The sequence below is a fragment of the Teleopsis dalmanni genome, chromosome 2, assembly GCF_002237135.1.
Source record: "Teleopsis dalmanni isolate 2A chromosome 2, ASM223713v2, whole genome shotgun sequence".
NCBI lineage: Eukaryota > Metazoa > Arthropoda > Insecta > Diptera > Diopsidae > Teleopsis > Teleopsis dalmanni.
This window is the reverse complement of record NC_051847.1, coordinates 151041932-151057512: the sequence shown is the minus strand read 5'-3', so window position 1 is coordinate 151057512 and position 15581 is coordinate 151041932. Positions and strand designations below refer to the sequence as shown.

Below are 15581 nucleotides of genomic sequence, written 5' to 3'. Positions count from 1 at the left end.
ACTCGTAAATTCTTGTAGCTTTCATGCTCGATCAACGTCATTTGACATCAAATTAATTAAGTCAAAGCAAAAAATTGTCATACGAGTACGAACAGTGCAACTTGCAAATCCACACTTAATACTCCAAGTTTTGATTAATTTTCACTTAAAAGCTGGTTTCTTCAAAGCGAGTTTGCGGATAAGCTTAGTGGCAGGGAGCGAATGTGAGGCAAGGTTTAAAAATGCACTTAACGATGCCGTGCATAAAATAAAGGGAAAATGCGTGTTATAGATAATAGCTGAGCTATGACGCTCGGCTCGTTGAATGACACTTAGATAGTATATATATTTGTATCTCTCTGCACCGCTCACTGCCTATACTTCCAGATACTGGAAGTGACGTCGTGCGTGCAACGGTCAAAAACCAATTTACCGCGCAGGCGTATATCTAATGAAACTAATATCAAAGATTTTTTAATAGAAATAATAATAAAAATAGATGGTCATTAAACAAAAAAAAAGTCAAAAAATGTTCCTTTTTTCTGTTATTGATTTTATTGAGTACTGCAGCTGTGCTTGTTGTTGTTGTTGTTGTTGTTGTTGTTGTTGTTGCAATTGTAAAAGCGGTACATATATTATAGTCCATTATCTGTATAACTTATAATAAAAACTTCGATGTTCTTGTTGTGATTGTCGTGGTTAGTGCTGGAGAGGTTATTTTGCATCTTCTAAAAGTCTGTAAAATTGTAATATTTACTTATGGGTATCTGTGCATCTCAGTCCGAACTCAACTGTATGTTCAATGCTATGTGTCTGTGTGCATTGTATCTTCTGCATTCGAAATTCATTGTTGGTATGCGTAAGATTTTTTTTCGCTGGTGTACTGCATAATTCTCAGTTGCAGCATCTTGAAGTTTATGTTCTTTTTTTATTTGTTTTTTTATTTTTCAAAATATTGTCTTTTTATAATCAGACACTTGAGATACTTGATTAATTCTTTTGATGTGTTTATTGGATGCAGTCGAACGCAATACACTGCTTTCCTTAAGTATTTACTTTTAGATCTTTTTTGAGGGTGCGTTTTTTTCGTGAAGTAAATGAATTTTAATTTTTTTCAATTTTAAAATTGTGAAAATTGTTACAGGAAGTGTTTGCTTTAAAAAAAACATTAAGACCCTCTGCTGTATAAAAGAAATTGCTCTTACATTATAGGCAGCAAGTTTAGAAAACTAAACATGTGGATTTATTTTAGGACTTTAGATAATGAGTTCAGATAAAATTGAATAAATTGAACAATAATTAGGTTAATGCTATTTGAAGTTGACCTTATTACTTGAACTCTACCAAATATTTACATATAGTGGTTCAAACACCTGAAAATATCCGTTTTGAGAATAATATATTAATATGGATTTCAATTATTACTAATATATAAATGTAAACACAAAAACTAAATCGAGATTTTCAATGTCAGTAGACTTTTCTTAAAGTTGTGTATGAGGCAAAATAAGAAAAAGTATTGATAATTATTTTTAGTTTCTGTAATTTTGGTCTATATAATAGATGGATAATTAAATATACAGTATTTATTAAATGCTAGACAATGGTTAAAAATGTAATAAATAATTTTTAAGTATTTATTTATTCTTGAATAATTGGATAGGTAAATGTAATTGCCTATTTGTACTTTTCAAAATACTTGTGAATGTCATCGCAGGAAAGACATAAAGGGGAAGGAATAAATATATATAATAAAATTAATACATATAAACAAAGAAGTTTAGGCGATTACAGTCTAAACTGAACTGAGCAGAACTGAGTCATAATTTGCAACAAAAGGTTGGACTTCAGGTTGGAAACTAATAGTGTTTAATTTATGAAAGAGCACTGAATAAAAAATAATTACACACCGAAGTTTGTTCAAAATAGTATTATTTGCTTTAACTATCGTTTTTAATCTAGAGTAGTGGTGCTCAACGGGTGATCTGCGAGATAGTTAAAAATAGTCAAAGCAACGAATTTCACAGGTATGGATACATAGTTTGTAGTTTATCCAGTAAGAACTCGCTTATTAGAAAACAAGCACAAAACATTTCTAAGTAATTATAAACCTATTTTATATCCTATATAATGTACATATGCACTTACACAATTCATTTTACATTATACCAGAGATACGTTAAGTATATTAAAATAATCATACAGTGTTGGTTCCTACTAAAGATAAAAATATCATAGTGATCCTTGGTCAGAAAAAGTTTAGGAACCATTGATCTAGAGTTTTAGTTTTTTTAGTTAACTAACCTCTGTGGAAGTAGGGAAACTTTTGTTTTCTGTAATTGTAAATCATTATTCATGTAGTTTTATTTTCAGTAATTTATAACGACCTTAACTTTTCTAATATGAAACTAAAAGCCATAATTAAAATATTAAAATATATAAAATATTTTTTTTTTTACTTTCATTTACTGTTGTCGTATTGTACGATATCTGGTATCTACGTCCTTAATAGTTGCTTGGTACAACAGAAACAATGCATGCTTATGTACTTCATGGATGACGGACAAATGTTGTCTGTTGAGTGACAACATTTGTGTTTATTGTTCTGATGCCTTACAACTCATAAATGTTGATGTTTATTTTGTATCTGAATTTACTCTTTGCACTGCTGCGAAGCTTAAGCAAAACAAAAACAAAGAATGAAAATGCTTGTCAAGAATTTTTGCACCCCTTTTAATAATTAAAGAAACTCATTTCACTTTATACATATACGATATATAGTATATAAGTGATATACATATATACATAAAAAAACACATTTATATTTGTATGTAAAACAGGGGCCGATACCATATTAAATATTTCCATAAAATAGCCAACATTGAAGATTGGCATATTTTGCAACTGCTCGCAGCAGTTTTGATGGAGTATTAGCAATTCCATCTGATATTTTTATTATTTTTATTTTAAAATTTACTGCCTCTTTTGATTGTTTTATAAATAAACAATTTTCTAGAGATTTTATATCCTTGAAAAATAAAAAACTTAAGTAAAAAAATCAAGTCTCCGAAAGAATTATTGTATTCTTATAATTTATTTTTATAGAAGAGCCCGACATGAAGCACATGAAGCGCATATGTAAGTGATTGATTGATGTGTTAATAACAATAAATTTCATGTATGAAGATACTTTTTGAAACAAATGTAGAGATTTGGTTCTAGGACTAAAAAGGAATGCAACATAAAAAAGAAATATGATTATTCGTAAATAAAAAAAATGTTAAAAATATTATATAGAAGCTAAGACGCAGCTTAGAATATGTAGAACCTAAACGCATCTATTCTGATATATCAAAAGAATTACTTGAAATTGGTTTTAATTAATATTTTACTTTTGTACTTATGTCAAGCTGTTGACGACACAGTGTTGGCGTCAATGGAATTGCTTTCGAAGACAGTACAGACTGCGCAAAGTATAAATGGAACTCAGTCCTAAGTTGGGATCATTGTCACAATGTCACATCTCAGCAACCATAAACATAGCAATAAAGGTCCTAAAAATATATTTCTTCATATATTAGACGATAAATGATGATAAGAAACAGTAGCGGTGCTATGCGTTCCGCACAGGGGCATCGTAAAAAATTGTACCTATTTCATAGAACTTTAACTCCACTTAACCAGAAAAAAAATGATTTTGTTTGTCTCTTATTACGTGAATTTCTTAATCATTAAGCAAACTAAAAGGAACTGTAATAACGTTTCTCGAATTTATCAATAAAATCTATTTGTTTTTTTCAACGCCGAGTCGACCTTAGAATCTCTCTCTGAAACAAGATAGAACAGTAGAATCGAAGCAGTAAAAATGATATTTTTGCAATTTGATGACGTTATTGTATGCGTGAAGGACCTGATAAATAAAACTGATGAGTTGGCAGTCCTGAATGAAATGCTAACTTTCGAATTTAATACGAGTGCAAAATATAAATAAATCATGGCAATCGACTGAAGTAAACTTATAAAAAGGCTATCGTAGGACTGGATTTGAAAAAAACGTTGAACAAGCCCAATTGTTTGTAGAAAAAATTAGTTAGGAACCGGATTTTGTTTTGTTATTGAAAGAAATCATTCAGTTCTGAATTGTGGGTTTATGGAGTTGGTAAAAGTTAGAACTTGGTAACTGTCATTTGATTAACATTGGGTAAATCTGGCAATCTATATCACTTTTATTGTGAAACGCTTTTTTTTTTGTTAAAATTGAGTGGAACTTACCATCTTTTTTCTTATACAACTTAGACATTTTAATCACGAAATTGCACTTAAATTTAAACAAAAAAAGAATAGCGAAGACGCAACGATTGTTCAGTAATGACCATATTATGACTTATATAATCCGTTCAAATACGGTAAAGAGTACATTTTTTTACCACAATGAATAGAAGCTATCTTAATTGATACCGACTGTCGATTCTTAAAGGTTGAAGCTTCTCGAAGTTAAAATTGATTAAGATCTACTTGAGAAATACGATGAGTCAAGAGAGACTATCTGTTTGGAAAATTCTATCAGTTGAAGCGAAAATTGTAGCTGTTGCAAATTCAAGGCTAGAAGCAGGAAAATTCATTGGTCTAGCTCCGCCACTGATAATGAATATCGCATAATACCTTTTGTAATAAAAATTTTTCACTGGTAAAAATCAAAATATGTTTCGATTTGAAAAAAAGAGTAATGTTTCTGTTTTATTGTATATTTTCATATTTTTTATTTATTTATTTTAATTGATATTGAATATGGAACGTATTCATATAAATATCATTATCATCATCAATTAAACAAAAAAATATTTATGTTAATATACGCTAATCAGTATTCTTATTAAGTATTAAGTGCTTAACCCATTGCCTGACAATGTTGCGAAAACGCAACAATTTTAACGCTGTATTCAAAAATTTTTTAAAATTTAACTAAAAGGTTTTTGTGCTTATAGTTTTTTTTGTACAATAGGACTATGATTTATCTACAATATATAATTTTTTTTTTGACCTGAGTTGTATAGATACAATTTAATGGAAGATTTTGCAGAGCCGTCTTTGTGTTATTTTAAAATTATACGACTTTTGCTTATTTTTATGCATGTGTTATATAAATGGAGAAAATTTGTGTTAATTTTTTACCTAAATCTTAATAACAATAGTGTATTCTAGCGAATCTATATAAATTGTAAACTATTTGGTGATATATGTACGTTTCACAAACTCTCAAAGTCAGGTGTTGCGAAAACGCAACAATGTCAAGAAACGAGTACTAAAGTTTTTTTCCGGTAAAGAAACTATTGCTTGTAGCAGGTAGTCTCAATTGATTTTTTAGCGTAATAGCAATTAAATAATAAGCTTGCTCTAACTTATCACGATAAATATTCCCATGTTTTAAAATATTTAATATTATCTTATGATTTTTTATGGTATTTCAGTATAATTTTATACTTCTTCTTAGAAACTGTACAATGTTGGTGTATAAATATAAATTATTGAATAAATACACTAAGACTTCTAATACAGTCATTAGATTCAAATTAACATTTCTAGTGTTAATTTAATATTCAGCCTTAAAACATTAGTGTTAAAATAAAGTTTTTATCTATGTGTGATATTGAAGATATTTTGATGAGATCTAATGATATTGATTCCCCTGATAGTACACGCATTACTATCTTGCCTCCGCCCAATGTCGATAACCACAGTGATGCGGAGGAATTAGATGACACGTTGATGGAGGATGGAGAACAACTACCAAATGAAGTAGCAGGTGAATTAGAAATGGTTTTCAATTATACGACCGATGAAGTTGAAACTAACGTATCAAAAAAAAAAACAAAAAAGAAAAACTAAAGTGGTCCAAAATTTATAAATATATATGTAAATGTAAAGGACATATCTAAGCAGCTACGAGGAGCAAGTGATGCGGTATACAATGTCGACAACAATGTATATTTATGTCGATGGAATGACAATTCTGTAGTTACAGTAGCATCACACCACATCGCAACTCTTCCTATGCAAACTACCAAAGGCTATATTAGAAAAGAGAAGAAAATGGGTAATATCAGCATTATAATAAAACAATGGGTGGCGTTGATCTCTTTGACAATACTATAAACAATTACCGAATACGGATTCGAGGAAAAAAATGGTACTGGCCTCTTATAACTAATGGACTTGATGCAGCGATGGTTAACGCTTGGAAACTCCCTTTGCATTTTTCAAAAAAATGGTAAAAAAAGGCAATTATATCACAAGCTGACTTCCATGTAGAAGTAACAGAGTATTTGCTAATAACTGAGGATCAGATTTTCGACACCCAAACATGCCAACATCATCAAGATACGACAATGTTGATCATACAGTATCCCAAACACCTAACAGACAAAGGTGTAAATTGTGTCGCAGTGAAACCATATATATCTGTACCAAATGTAATATTGGTTTGCACCCTAAGTGTTTTATAAATTATCATAAGAAGTGAATTAAATGTTCAAAAAACACACAAAAAATAAAAAATTAATAATATTAAAACATCAAAACTTTTTGGTATGTGAACCTTTATTCTGACAATGTTGCGAAAACGCAACAGTGGGTGCAGCCTAAACTGGGCGGGTTAGCAAAAAAAAAAAAAATTTTTTTTCTTAATTAGGAGTACATAAGTGCACAAGTAAAACGGCTTTAAGAAATTCCGCCTCCTTCTAGTAGCGTCAGATAATGGGTTAACAAGTAACATTGAGGATATACGAGAATAAAAATTATCCTATGAGATAAGATGTATTTTACTAGGAAAGCATAGTTATTTCTAAAATATTGAATGCAAAGCTGTACTAGAACATAGTTAGTCAACTAGTTGTAATGTTCTTATTATTTCAAATACATATTGAAGTTATATAAAGTAAAACGAATACGCTGTTGTGATTACAATAACCAAATAGCTTTTATTAATAAAAAACAGTATTTATTGTAACACAAACTTTTATTATTTTTAATTCAACTTTAGAAACACTAACTAATTGACTGACTGATCAACTGACTGAAAAAATCTGAATAAATATTTTTAAATAAAATATTTTTAAATATCAGAGAATCTGACAATTTTAGCCTACTTTGTTGATTCTCACCACACAGCCCCTTCTAGAATTTGACGGCTGCATCACGACAAATTCTGTCCGTATTACACATTATTACTACCTCATAAGCCTCAATGGAAAACGCACTATTCTACCCACTCGAGTCACCTTCGGTGCTATCTGCTTGTTACTGTCATCATCTAACACCTTGACACTATCTTGGCAACAACCTTCATCAGCTTCATTTGCAAAATATGCTGGTTTCACTCGATCCATGCTGACGTTCATCGTGCGTCCTCTTGCCCTTATTGTCAGAGTTTTCTCACCACGACATAAAATTTCATATGGGCCCTCATACGGCTGTTTCAATGGTGGTCGCACAGCGTCATCACGTAAGAATACGTGCGTACTCCTTTTCAAATCTTTAAATACGAATGGCTTTTCCGTCATATGACGCGATGTTTGTAATGGCTTCAGTTCGCTCATAGTTTCCCTTAACTTCTTAACAAACTCTGTTTGCGATACTTGCTTCAAATCACCATCAAACACCTCTCCTGGTAAACGTATATTTACCCCATAAATTAATTCCGACGGTGTCGCTTGCAAATCTTCTTTAAATGCCGCTCTTAATCCCATTACAACAATTGGCAAGGCCCTTGTCCATTCAACACTTGATTTACACTTCAATGCAGACTTTAGCGTGCGATGAAAACGTTCGACAAGTCCATTTGACTGTGGATGATATGCTGTAGTTCGATGCCTTTCACACCCCAAAATTTTGGCTAGCTCATCGAAAAGCTTGGATTCAAATTGTCGTCCCTGGTCTGTCGTAATCCTTTTCGGCACACCATAATGCGCTATCCAGTCCTTAATTAAAGCCTCAGCCACACATTCTGCCGTAATCTCCGCCAATGGTACCACCACCGGCCACCTTGAAAACCGGTCAATGCATGTCAGGCAATACCGCATACCATTACTATAGGGCAAAGGTCCCACGATATCAATATGAACATGCTCAAAACGTTGATCAGGAGTGTTGAAATCCTGCAACACAGTCCTGTTGTGCCGCTGGATTTTTGACTTTTGGCATGCCATGCATGTTTTCACCATTTGACTTATTTCAGTCTTCATTTTAGGCCAACAAAAACGAGAACTTATTAGTTTTATAGTTGCTTTTCTACCAGGATGAGCTAAATTGTGTAACATTTCGAACACTTGCGCTCGGAAGGACTTTGTAATAAACGGTCTCGGTTTCTTTCCGGATACATCACAATACACAGAAACACCCTCTGTAATTAACTCTACCAACTTGAGCTCCAGAGATGACACTGTACAGTTTCTTATCAACTCGTTCATCTCTTGGTCAACTTTCTGAGCTTCTGCCAACTTATCATAGTCTAGTGATCGTCTAACTCCAGCCACTACACTTTCGACTCGAGATAAAGCATCTGCGACCGTATTTTTGCTGCCTGCTATATGCTGAATATCTGTTGTCAGCTGCCCGATAAAATCTAAATGGCGTAACTGGCGTTCTGATGCTTTTTCAGATCTTTGTAAGAAAGCAAATGTAATCGGTTTATGATCCGTTAGCACAGTGCAATTCCTGCCCTCAATCATGTACCTGAAATACTTGACCGCCATATATATAGCAAGTAGCTCGCGGTCATAAGTACTATATCTTTTTTGAGTCTCTGTCAGCCTTTTGGAATAAAATCCCAGCGGTTGCATCTGTCCATCTATAAGCTGTTGCAACACTGCTCCTACTGCAAAATTGCTAGCATCCACATTTAGCACCAGTTTCGCATTCGGAGCCGGGTGTGCTAGCATTGCAGCATTCGCCAGATTATTCTTACACACTTCAAATGTTTTCTCGGCCTCTGCTGTCCAATCAATCAGAGATCTATCATTTTTCTTATTTCCTTTTAATAGCGCGTGCAGGATGCCATGATTCTTTGCAGCATTCGGGAGGAAACGCCTGTAAAAATTAATTGAAGCAATGAACCTTCTTAACTCTCGTACTTCCTTCGGTTTTTTAAAATTCCTTATCGCTTCTACCTTTTCAGCTATAGGTCTAATTCCATCCCCATTTATCACATGACCCAGGAAGGTAACTTCTTTCATAAAAAACACACACTTTCCCAGATTGATTCTCAGACCATGATCACTTAATCGTTTGAACACTTCTCTTAAATGAATTTCGTGTTCCTTTTCATCAGCTGATGCTATACATATATCATCTATGTACGTTACCACATAACTCAGATTCTTTAGGACATCATTCATAAACCTTTGGAAAGTTTGCGCAGCATTGCATAAACCAAAAGTCATCATATTAAACTCATATAAGCCGAACGGGGTTATTATCGCCGTTTTAGGTCGATCCTCCTCAGCAATCGGAATTTGATTGTAGGCCTTTTCCAAGTCAATGGTTGAGAAAATTTTCTTATTGTACAATATGCGAGTAAAATCATGTATATGGGGTATTGGATACCGGTCTGGTAGTGTTATTGAATTAAGCTTCCTATAGTCACCACACGGTCTCCACTTACCATCCTTTTTCGCCACTAAATGCAACGGACTTGCCCAATTGCTGTTACTTGGTCTACAAATACCTTGTTTCGTCATAAATTCAAATTCCTTTCTCGCAATTTCAAATTTTTCAGGATTTAACCGCCGAGGTTTTGCATACACTGGCTGTCCCTTGGTAACAATTTGATGCTCTACTAGCGTAACCTTCGTGGCCACCTTATTACTAGTAGCCGGTTCCGTTATCTCTTTATAATCCCACAGAATGTTATGTACCGGGCTAGTCGCATCAATTGTGCTTAGCTTCACGCAGTGCATCTCTCTCTTCGAACCCATTACCTGGAGGCCTGTAATGCCATCTAAAATTCTCCTGTTCTTCAGGTCAACTATCAAACCAAAATTATTCAAAAAATCCGCCCCTATTATTGGGTGATTTACCTTCGCCACTAGGAACTCCCACAGGAACTGTCTGCGCAACCCCAAATTAACTTGCACTAATTTCGTTCCATACGTGCTAATTTTCGCTCCGTTTGCTGCGTATAAATAATATTGCGTGGCTTCATTTTCAGGCTGCATTCTCTTTGGCAAAATTGAAACTTCCGCGCCTGTGTCTATTAGATAATTTATACCTGTTTTTTTATCTTTGAAGAACAAACGGCATGCTTTACCCTCTGCCACTTCACTCGCCGTCAGACGTGAAGTGGTGTTTAGTTTTCCGCTGAGTTTCGCGGTGGTTTGTACTGGCAAGGCTGAACACATTTTGTGGACCTCTCCTTGAACCGCCGATGATAAAAACAGATATTACCTCTTCTAGCACTTGATGATCGCCCTTTTCCACGATCTCTGTCATTGCTTCTTCCTCTTTTGCCCAACTGAATGACCAAATTATTTATCATGACTTTCAACTCGTCAATTTCCTTCCTCATCTCCTTCGGTTCATTCCTTTGTACTACACAAACCGTTTCTGTTTCCTGTACTTCAAATACCTTATCAGCCACTTTGGCCCACTGTGCAGAATCACCTTCCACTGCAGCTACGATTGTTCTAACTCCCACTGGCAGTCGCTGTAACCACAATGACTTTAGTACATCATCATTCATTGAATTGCCGGCCATCTCCTTCATTTTCTTCAGCAATTGAGTTGGTTTCATGTCACCTAGCTCCAATTCTGTCAGCAACTTACGCAGCCTTTTGTGCTCCGATTCTGTGAATTCATATATTAACCGTTTCTTCAACGTCTCATACTTCAACACCTTCGGCGGATCTCGAATCAGATCAACTATGCACTCCAGGTATTTCGGCTCTAAACTTGCTACTACATGGTCGAACATTGTATCATCTTTCGTTATTCCCGCATTCCTGAACTGTGCTTCCATTTGCAGAAAAAAAAGGTCCGGATGCTCTCTAGAAAACATCATCGGCTTAACTGAAACCCGGTATACCTCCTTGTCAGTGCGACTTTCTCCTTCTGCCGGAAAAAAATCTTCCTCACGGTTAGTCATCTTGCTTGCTAATGTTGGGCTTGATAATAACTTACAACTCCTTTTTGTGTCGGGGTCACCAATGTTGTGATTACAATAACCAAATAGCTTTTATTAATAAAAAACAGTATTTATTGCAACACAAACTTTTATTATTTTTAATACAACTTTAGAAACACTAACTAATTGACTGACTGATCAACTGACTGAAAAAATCTGAATAAATATTTTTAAATAAAATATTTTTAAATATCAGAGAATCTGACAATTTTAGCCTACTTTGTTGATTCTCACCACAACGCTGTGAAAAAAAATATACGTACTTCACAAATGATTAAAATTTTTTCAAACTGAATCATTTTGGAAGGAATTTTTTTTTCACCTACTGTTTACTTCTGACTAATTTGGCGAAAAATAGATAAAACCTAAATAAATCCCATTTTAAATAAATTCACTCACTACAAATTGCCAAATTGCGAGCATAAATATTTATAAATGATTTCAAAAATGTTCATTATAGTAAACATAATAAATTGTATCAAATTAGAAATCTCTGTTTCTAAAATAGATATAATTTTGTTTTGATTAGATAAAATGTTAAGATTTATAAAAAAATGTTGTAATTGCTTTTAAATATCTGAGCCTTTTAAATCTGTCTACAGCCTTTCGTTGAACTTTCGTTGAATGTTAAATACAGAAGCATCTAATTCGATTTTTTTATGGAACTATCTATTAATGGAAAGTATCTATTAATTGCTAAAATCTTTTGCTGTGCCACAATTTGATTAAGTCATGCCTTTTCGTAGAATTCGTACAGCAGATGTGCATTTTTGGGTTGAAGTTTAACTCTTCGAATGATACAATTTTCGAAATAATTGTTTGAATTCTTTGTATCTTAATTAAAACAGTAGTGTTCATTGTGCTTTTTATATATGTATATGTACTTGTGTAAATAAGTAGACTATATGAGAGTATATCGAAGATATTTATTTGTTTTGTATCTGCACAAATTCACTTTAAATGCATATGTATTGTCACTTTAATTGCAAGTTTGTATCTTTTTTGAAGTATCTTGAATGGAATTCGTTGCAAATGCAAAACTTTCTTGATTTAAGACGCGCAAAAGCAAAAATATTATTTTTTTTTGGATTTTTGAGTAGAAAAATTTGCTTATCAGGCGGATTTTTTATCTTTCTCTCTGGTTAAATTGTCAGTTTTATGTACTCTTTCGACTTATAATGACAATAAAGTGAATAAGAGAGCATGAAGCAAAAGTTTATTATCTGAACAGAAGTTGAATGATAAATATATAAAAATAAAGCACTTCAAACAAATATCTGACTGAAAGACTGATATGAAAGCTAATTGTGCAAAGCGCTAAATATGTTAAATGAGCCAAAAACCAAATAAATAAAAAAAAGGTATAATATGAGATATAAAATATAACAATATGTGTAAAAGCATGAAAATATAATATTTGGAATCTCCCTTCAAGAGACAAAGAAATTAGAATAATTTCCAAATAAAAACTTTTATGATTCCAAGAAATGCAAATTAAAGTTAATTGCATTTTAAACTTAAAAATTGAATGCAATATTCTGTGGATTTTAATTCAGCTGGACCAGTGACTAAGAAAACATATTAGGTCTTCACATTCAACTTACAATCTTACTGCGTAAAAATCAGAGTAACTATATATAAGTTATATAGCGCAAGCTAACTATATATATCAGGAAGTTGTATACTAGACTTTTGAAGAACTAGCCTTGTTTCCAGTTTTTTAATATTGCAAGTTTTAATAAAAACTATTTTTAACGAAAAGCGGAACACATTAGTTTTTTGAAGTAATATTCTAGACTGTACTGCCTCTTACACTTGATCGATTTGAGTGGTGCAAGAACTAGTAATAGGCCAAATTGCATATTAATCAGAATATTCTAAAAATTCCTTTTTTTAATTTTTAAATAAATAAATGTCAAACAATTTAGGCGATTCTACTGCTTTCAAATGATTTCTACCCACAAACATGCAAATTTCTCAAAACGTCAATAATACAAAAACAATTATATGAAACAATTATATGAATTATTGCTTTTGAAAATTACCAACAAAAACCTATGTACATGTCAGGCAATAATTTATCCGTTTCTGTCCCCATATTTGAAAAGAATGCCGTCAGTATTGAAGCAGGATATAGTAGAGCGAATGGTACAAATATGATGCTCAGCGCAATTCTATAGTTACTTGATCCTTTCACCTCGAACATTTTGTTGGAGATATTTTCTGAGATATGAATAAACTGAATAAATAATCACTGTAGGTTTGTATGTACAATTAGTTTAACTTGTGTAGTTAATCATTAATAATGTTTGTTAGATCATGAACTCTGTACAGAGATCAGATCTAAGATAACGCAACAGGGATGTGTGGCTACTTTTAATCGATTATGAAAGTTTGAGTGTATCGTGTGTATGTCATATAAGGATGCAGCTTAAGTAGGTTAAATAGCATTGACCTCATTTCTGAAGAAAGATTAAATACAAGTCTAATACAAGTCTACACAGATAATAAGTTGAAAAGTGTCTACGTCAAGTCTATAGGTAGTTCGAGATCTATAACACTCAGCCTATTAATGTATCACATAAATAGGTTGAATGCACAACGAAAAGTAGGCAGATTAAAAATTAGAATCTATGTATTTTAAAGTTGTAGAAATAAATTCATATAGTAACAAAAAAAAAAATAAAGAAGCGTATAATAAATAAATGAAGAAGAAATGAAGAGTAACATAAGTTCTCAATCCAATTTATTTAGCATTTTATAAGAATTGAATTATAATATAACAAATATTTTACAACTTTTTTTGCAAGACATTTGAAATGTGAGATTTTTAAACATTCATTTATAGTCTGAGTTCCATAAAGATTCTAAAAGTAATCGGTTGCTGACTTCTGACAAATTATTTATTCTCAATTAAGTTCAATTATGATTTTTATTAACATCTGATAAATTTCCAGTGTTCCAGTGATTTGAAAAATTATACATAGACAGTTGCAGCCACAATTTTTTTTATATCTAGAACTCATTGGATTGATTTATGAAATTCGGAAACCAAAATATAATTCAAGAAACTCTTAAAAAAAATTGTTCCTTCTATAAAGAGAAAATAATGTGTAAATAGTTGTGCAGTGCATGCAATATGCAATGCACATTTAAAAATATTAGAAAGTTTGTATAAACCATACAGTTAACACTCTAGAAACGTCACTATATAATTTTTTTACCCAGAACTAAAGATGGTCTTACAGGCATTAGTAATGCTGAATACTCTGGATTGCTTTGAAAACCGTTAAAGGAAAAATATGAAATAGTTTTAATTGGTTAAAGTGAAAGTAGAGTGAAGATAGATGGCAACTTTTCGACATCAGAGCAAAAAATGAACACTAGTTTGCACAAATATCTGTCGATAAAAACGCAATGTTTAAATTGGATAATGCTTCTGTTTAGATATTTTGAAATAATTTGAATTGTTTTAACGCAATAAAAAATTATTTGTTTAAGTCGTGTAGAGATTCATTAATATACATATTCCAGAGGTACAATAGCTATTAATCTAGTGGACAGAGATTGGTAAAAACCGACCAAAGCCATATAAGAACTGAAATGTCAGCTGGTATGAATTTTATCACCCTATGTTATGGTACTCATCGATGGCTTTGGGAAATGAAGAACAATAAAAACTTTATATTACATAGAGTTGTAAATATATTTGAAGGATGAAATTAATACGTTCCCAAATGTGTAAGTAAAATGTGCTTAAGGCATCAGGTCACAAGTCGATTATAACAATGCTAAATTCTGGGCATCGCAATTTAATTTCCTTTCCAATTCGTTTTCTGGATCTGATTCCCGGGTTGGAAATTAAAAAAGAATGTTCCAAAAAAATAAAATTGTCTTCATTCTTCAATTTTAAAGTAAATGGTTAGCCTATGCACTTATCGAATCATATATAACTAAGATTTTAATGAAATACGCTGTCGATGAGGATAATACATTAATATGAAAAGAATGATTTTATTAAATTTATATCTTTTCAATGCAATCACTTTAATGACCTTCATTATAAGGTCTTAGTCATTTTTAAATATACAATACTTAATAATAAAAGCCAAAACAAAACAAAAAATAAGAAAAAGGAGAATAAAAACGTAAGTGATATACACAGATACATTAATATTGAATTGGATAGCCTAAAACAAATAATAAAAAGTATATATACAAAGCTTCAGATACTGTGCTTTCGTGTGGAGAAACAAAGGATAAAGTGTCAAAAAGATATGTTGACAACGTTGGGAAGTGTAGTTGCAGACGCTGCAAAAACAGACAGAAAATGAAAAAAAACTTCAATGTAGAGTCAAAATATCATTAAACAAACAAGGCGAATTATTTCGTATAAGCAAACTGCGTTCGTGCTCTACTGTAGATA

The 15581-nt window shown here is 32.2% G+C and overlaps 2 protein-coding genes across 2 annotated transcripts in view; both read right to left on the bottom strand.

Annotated features, from left to right (window-relative positions):
• Positions 1-15581, bottom strand: part of LOC119679305 (mpv17-like protein) — a 479294-nt gene that overhangs the window by 148368 nt on the left and 315345 nt on the right. The gene's annotated exons all lie outside the window — the stretch shown is intronic.
• LOC119675930 lies at positions 10322-11116 on the bottom strand. The gene has a single exon (XM_038087148.1). It carries the CDS (start codon positions 11114-11116, stop codon positions 10322-10324), a length of 795 nt encoding a protein of 264 aa, XP_037943076.1.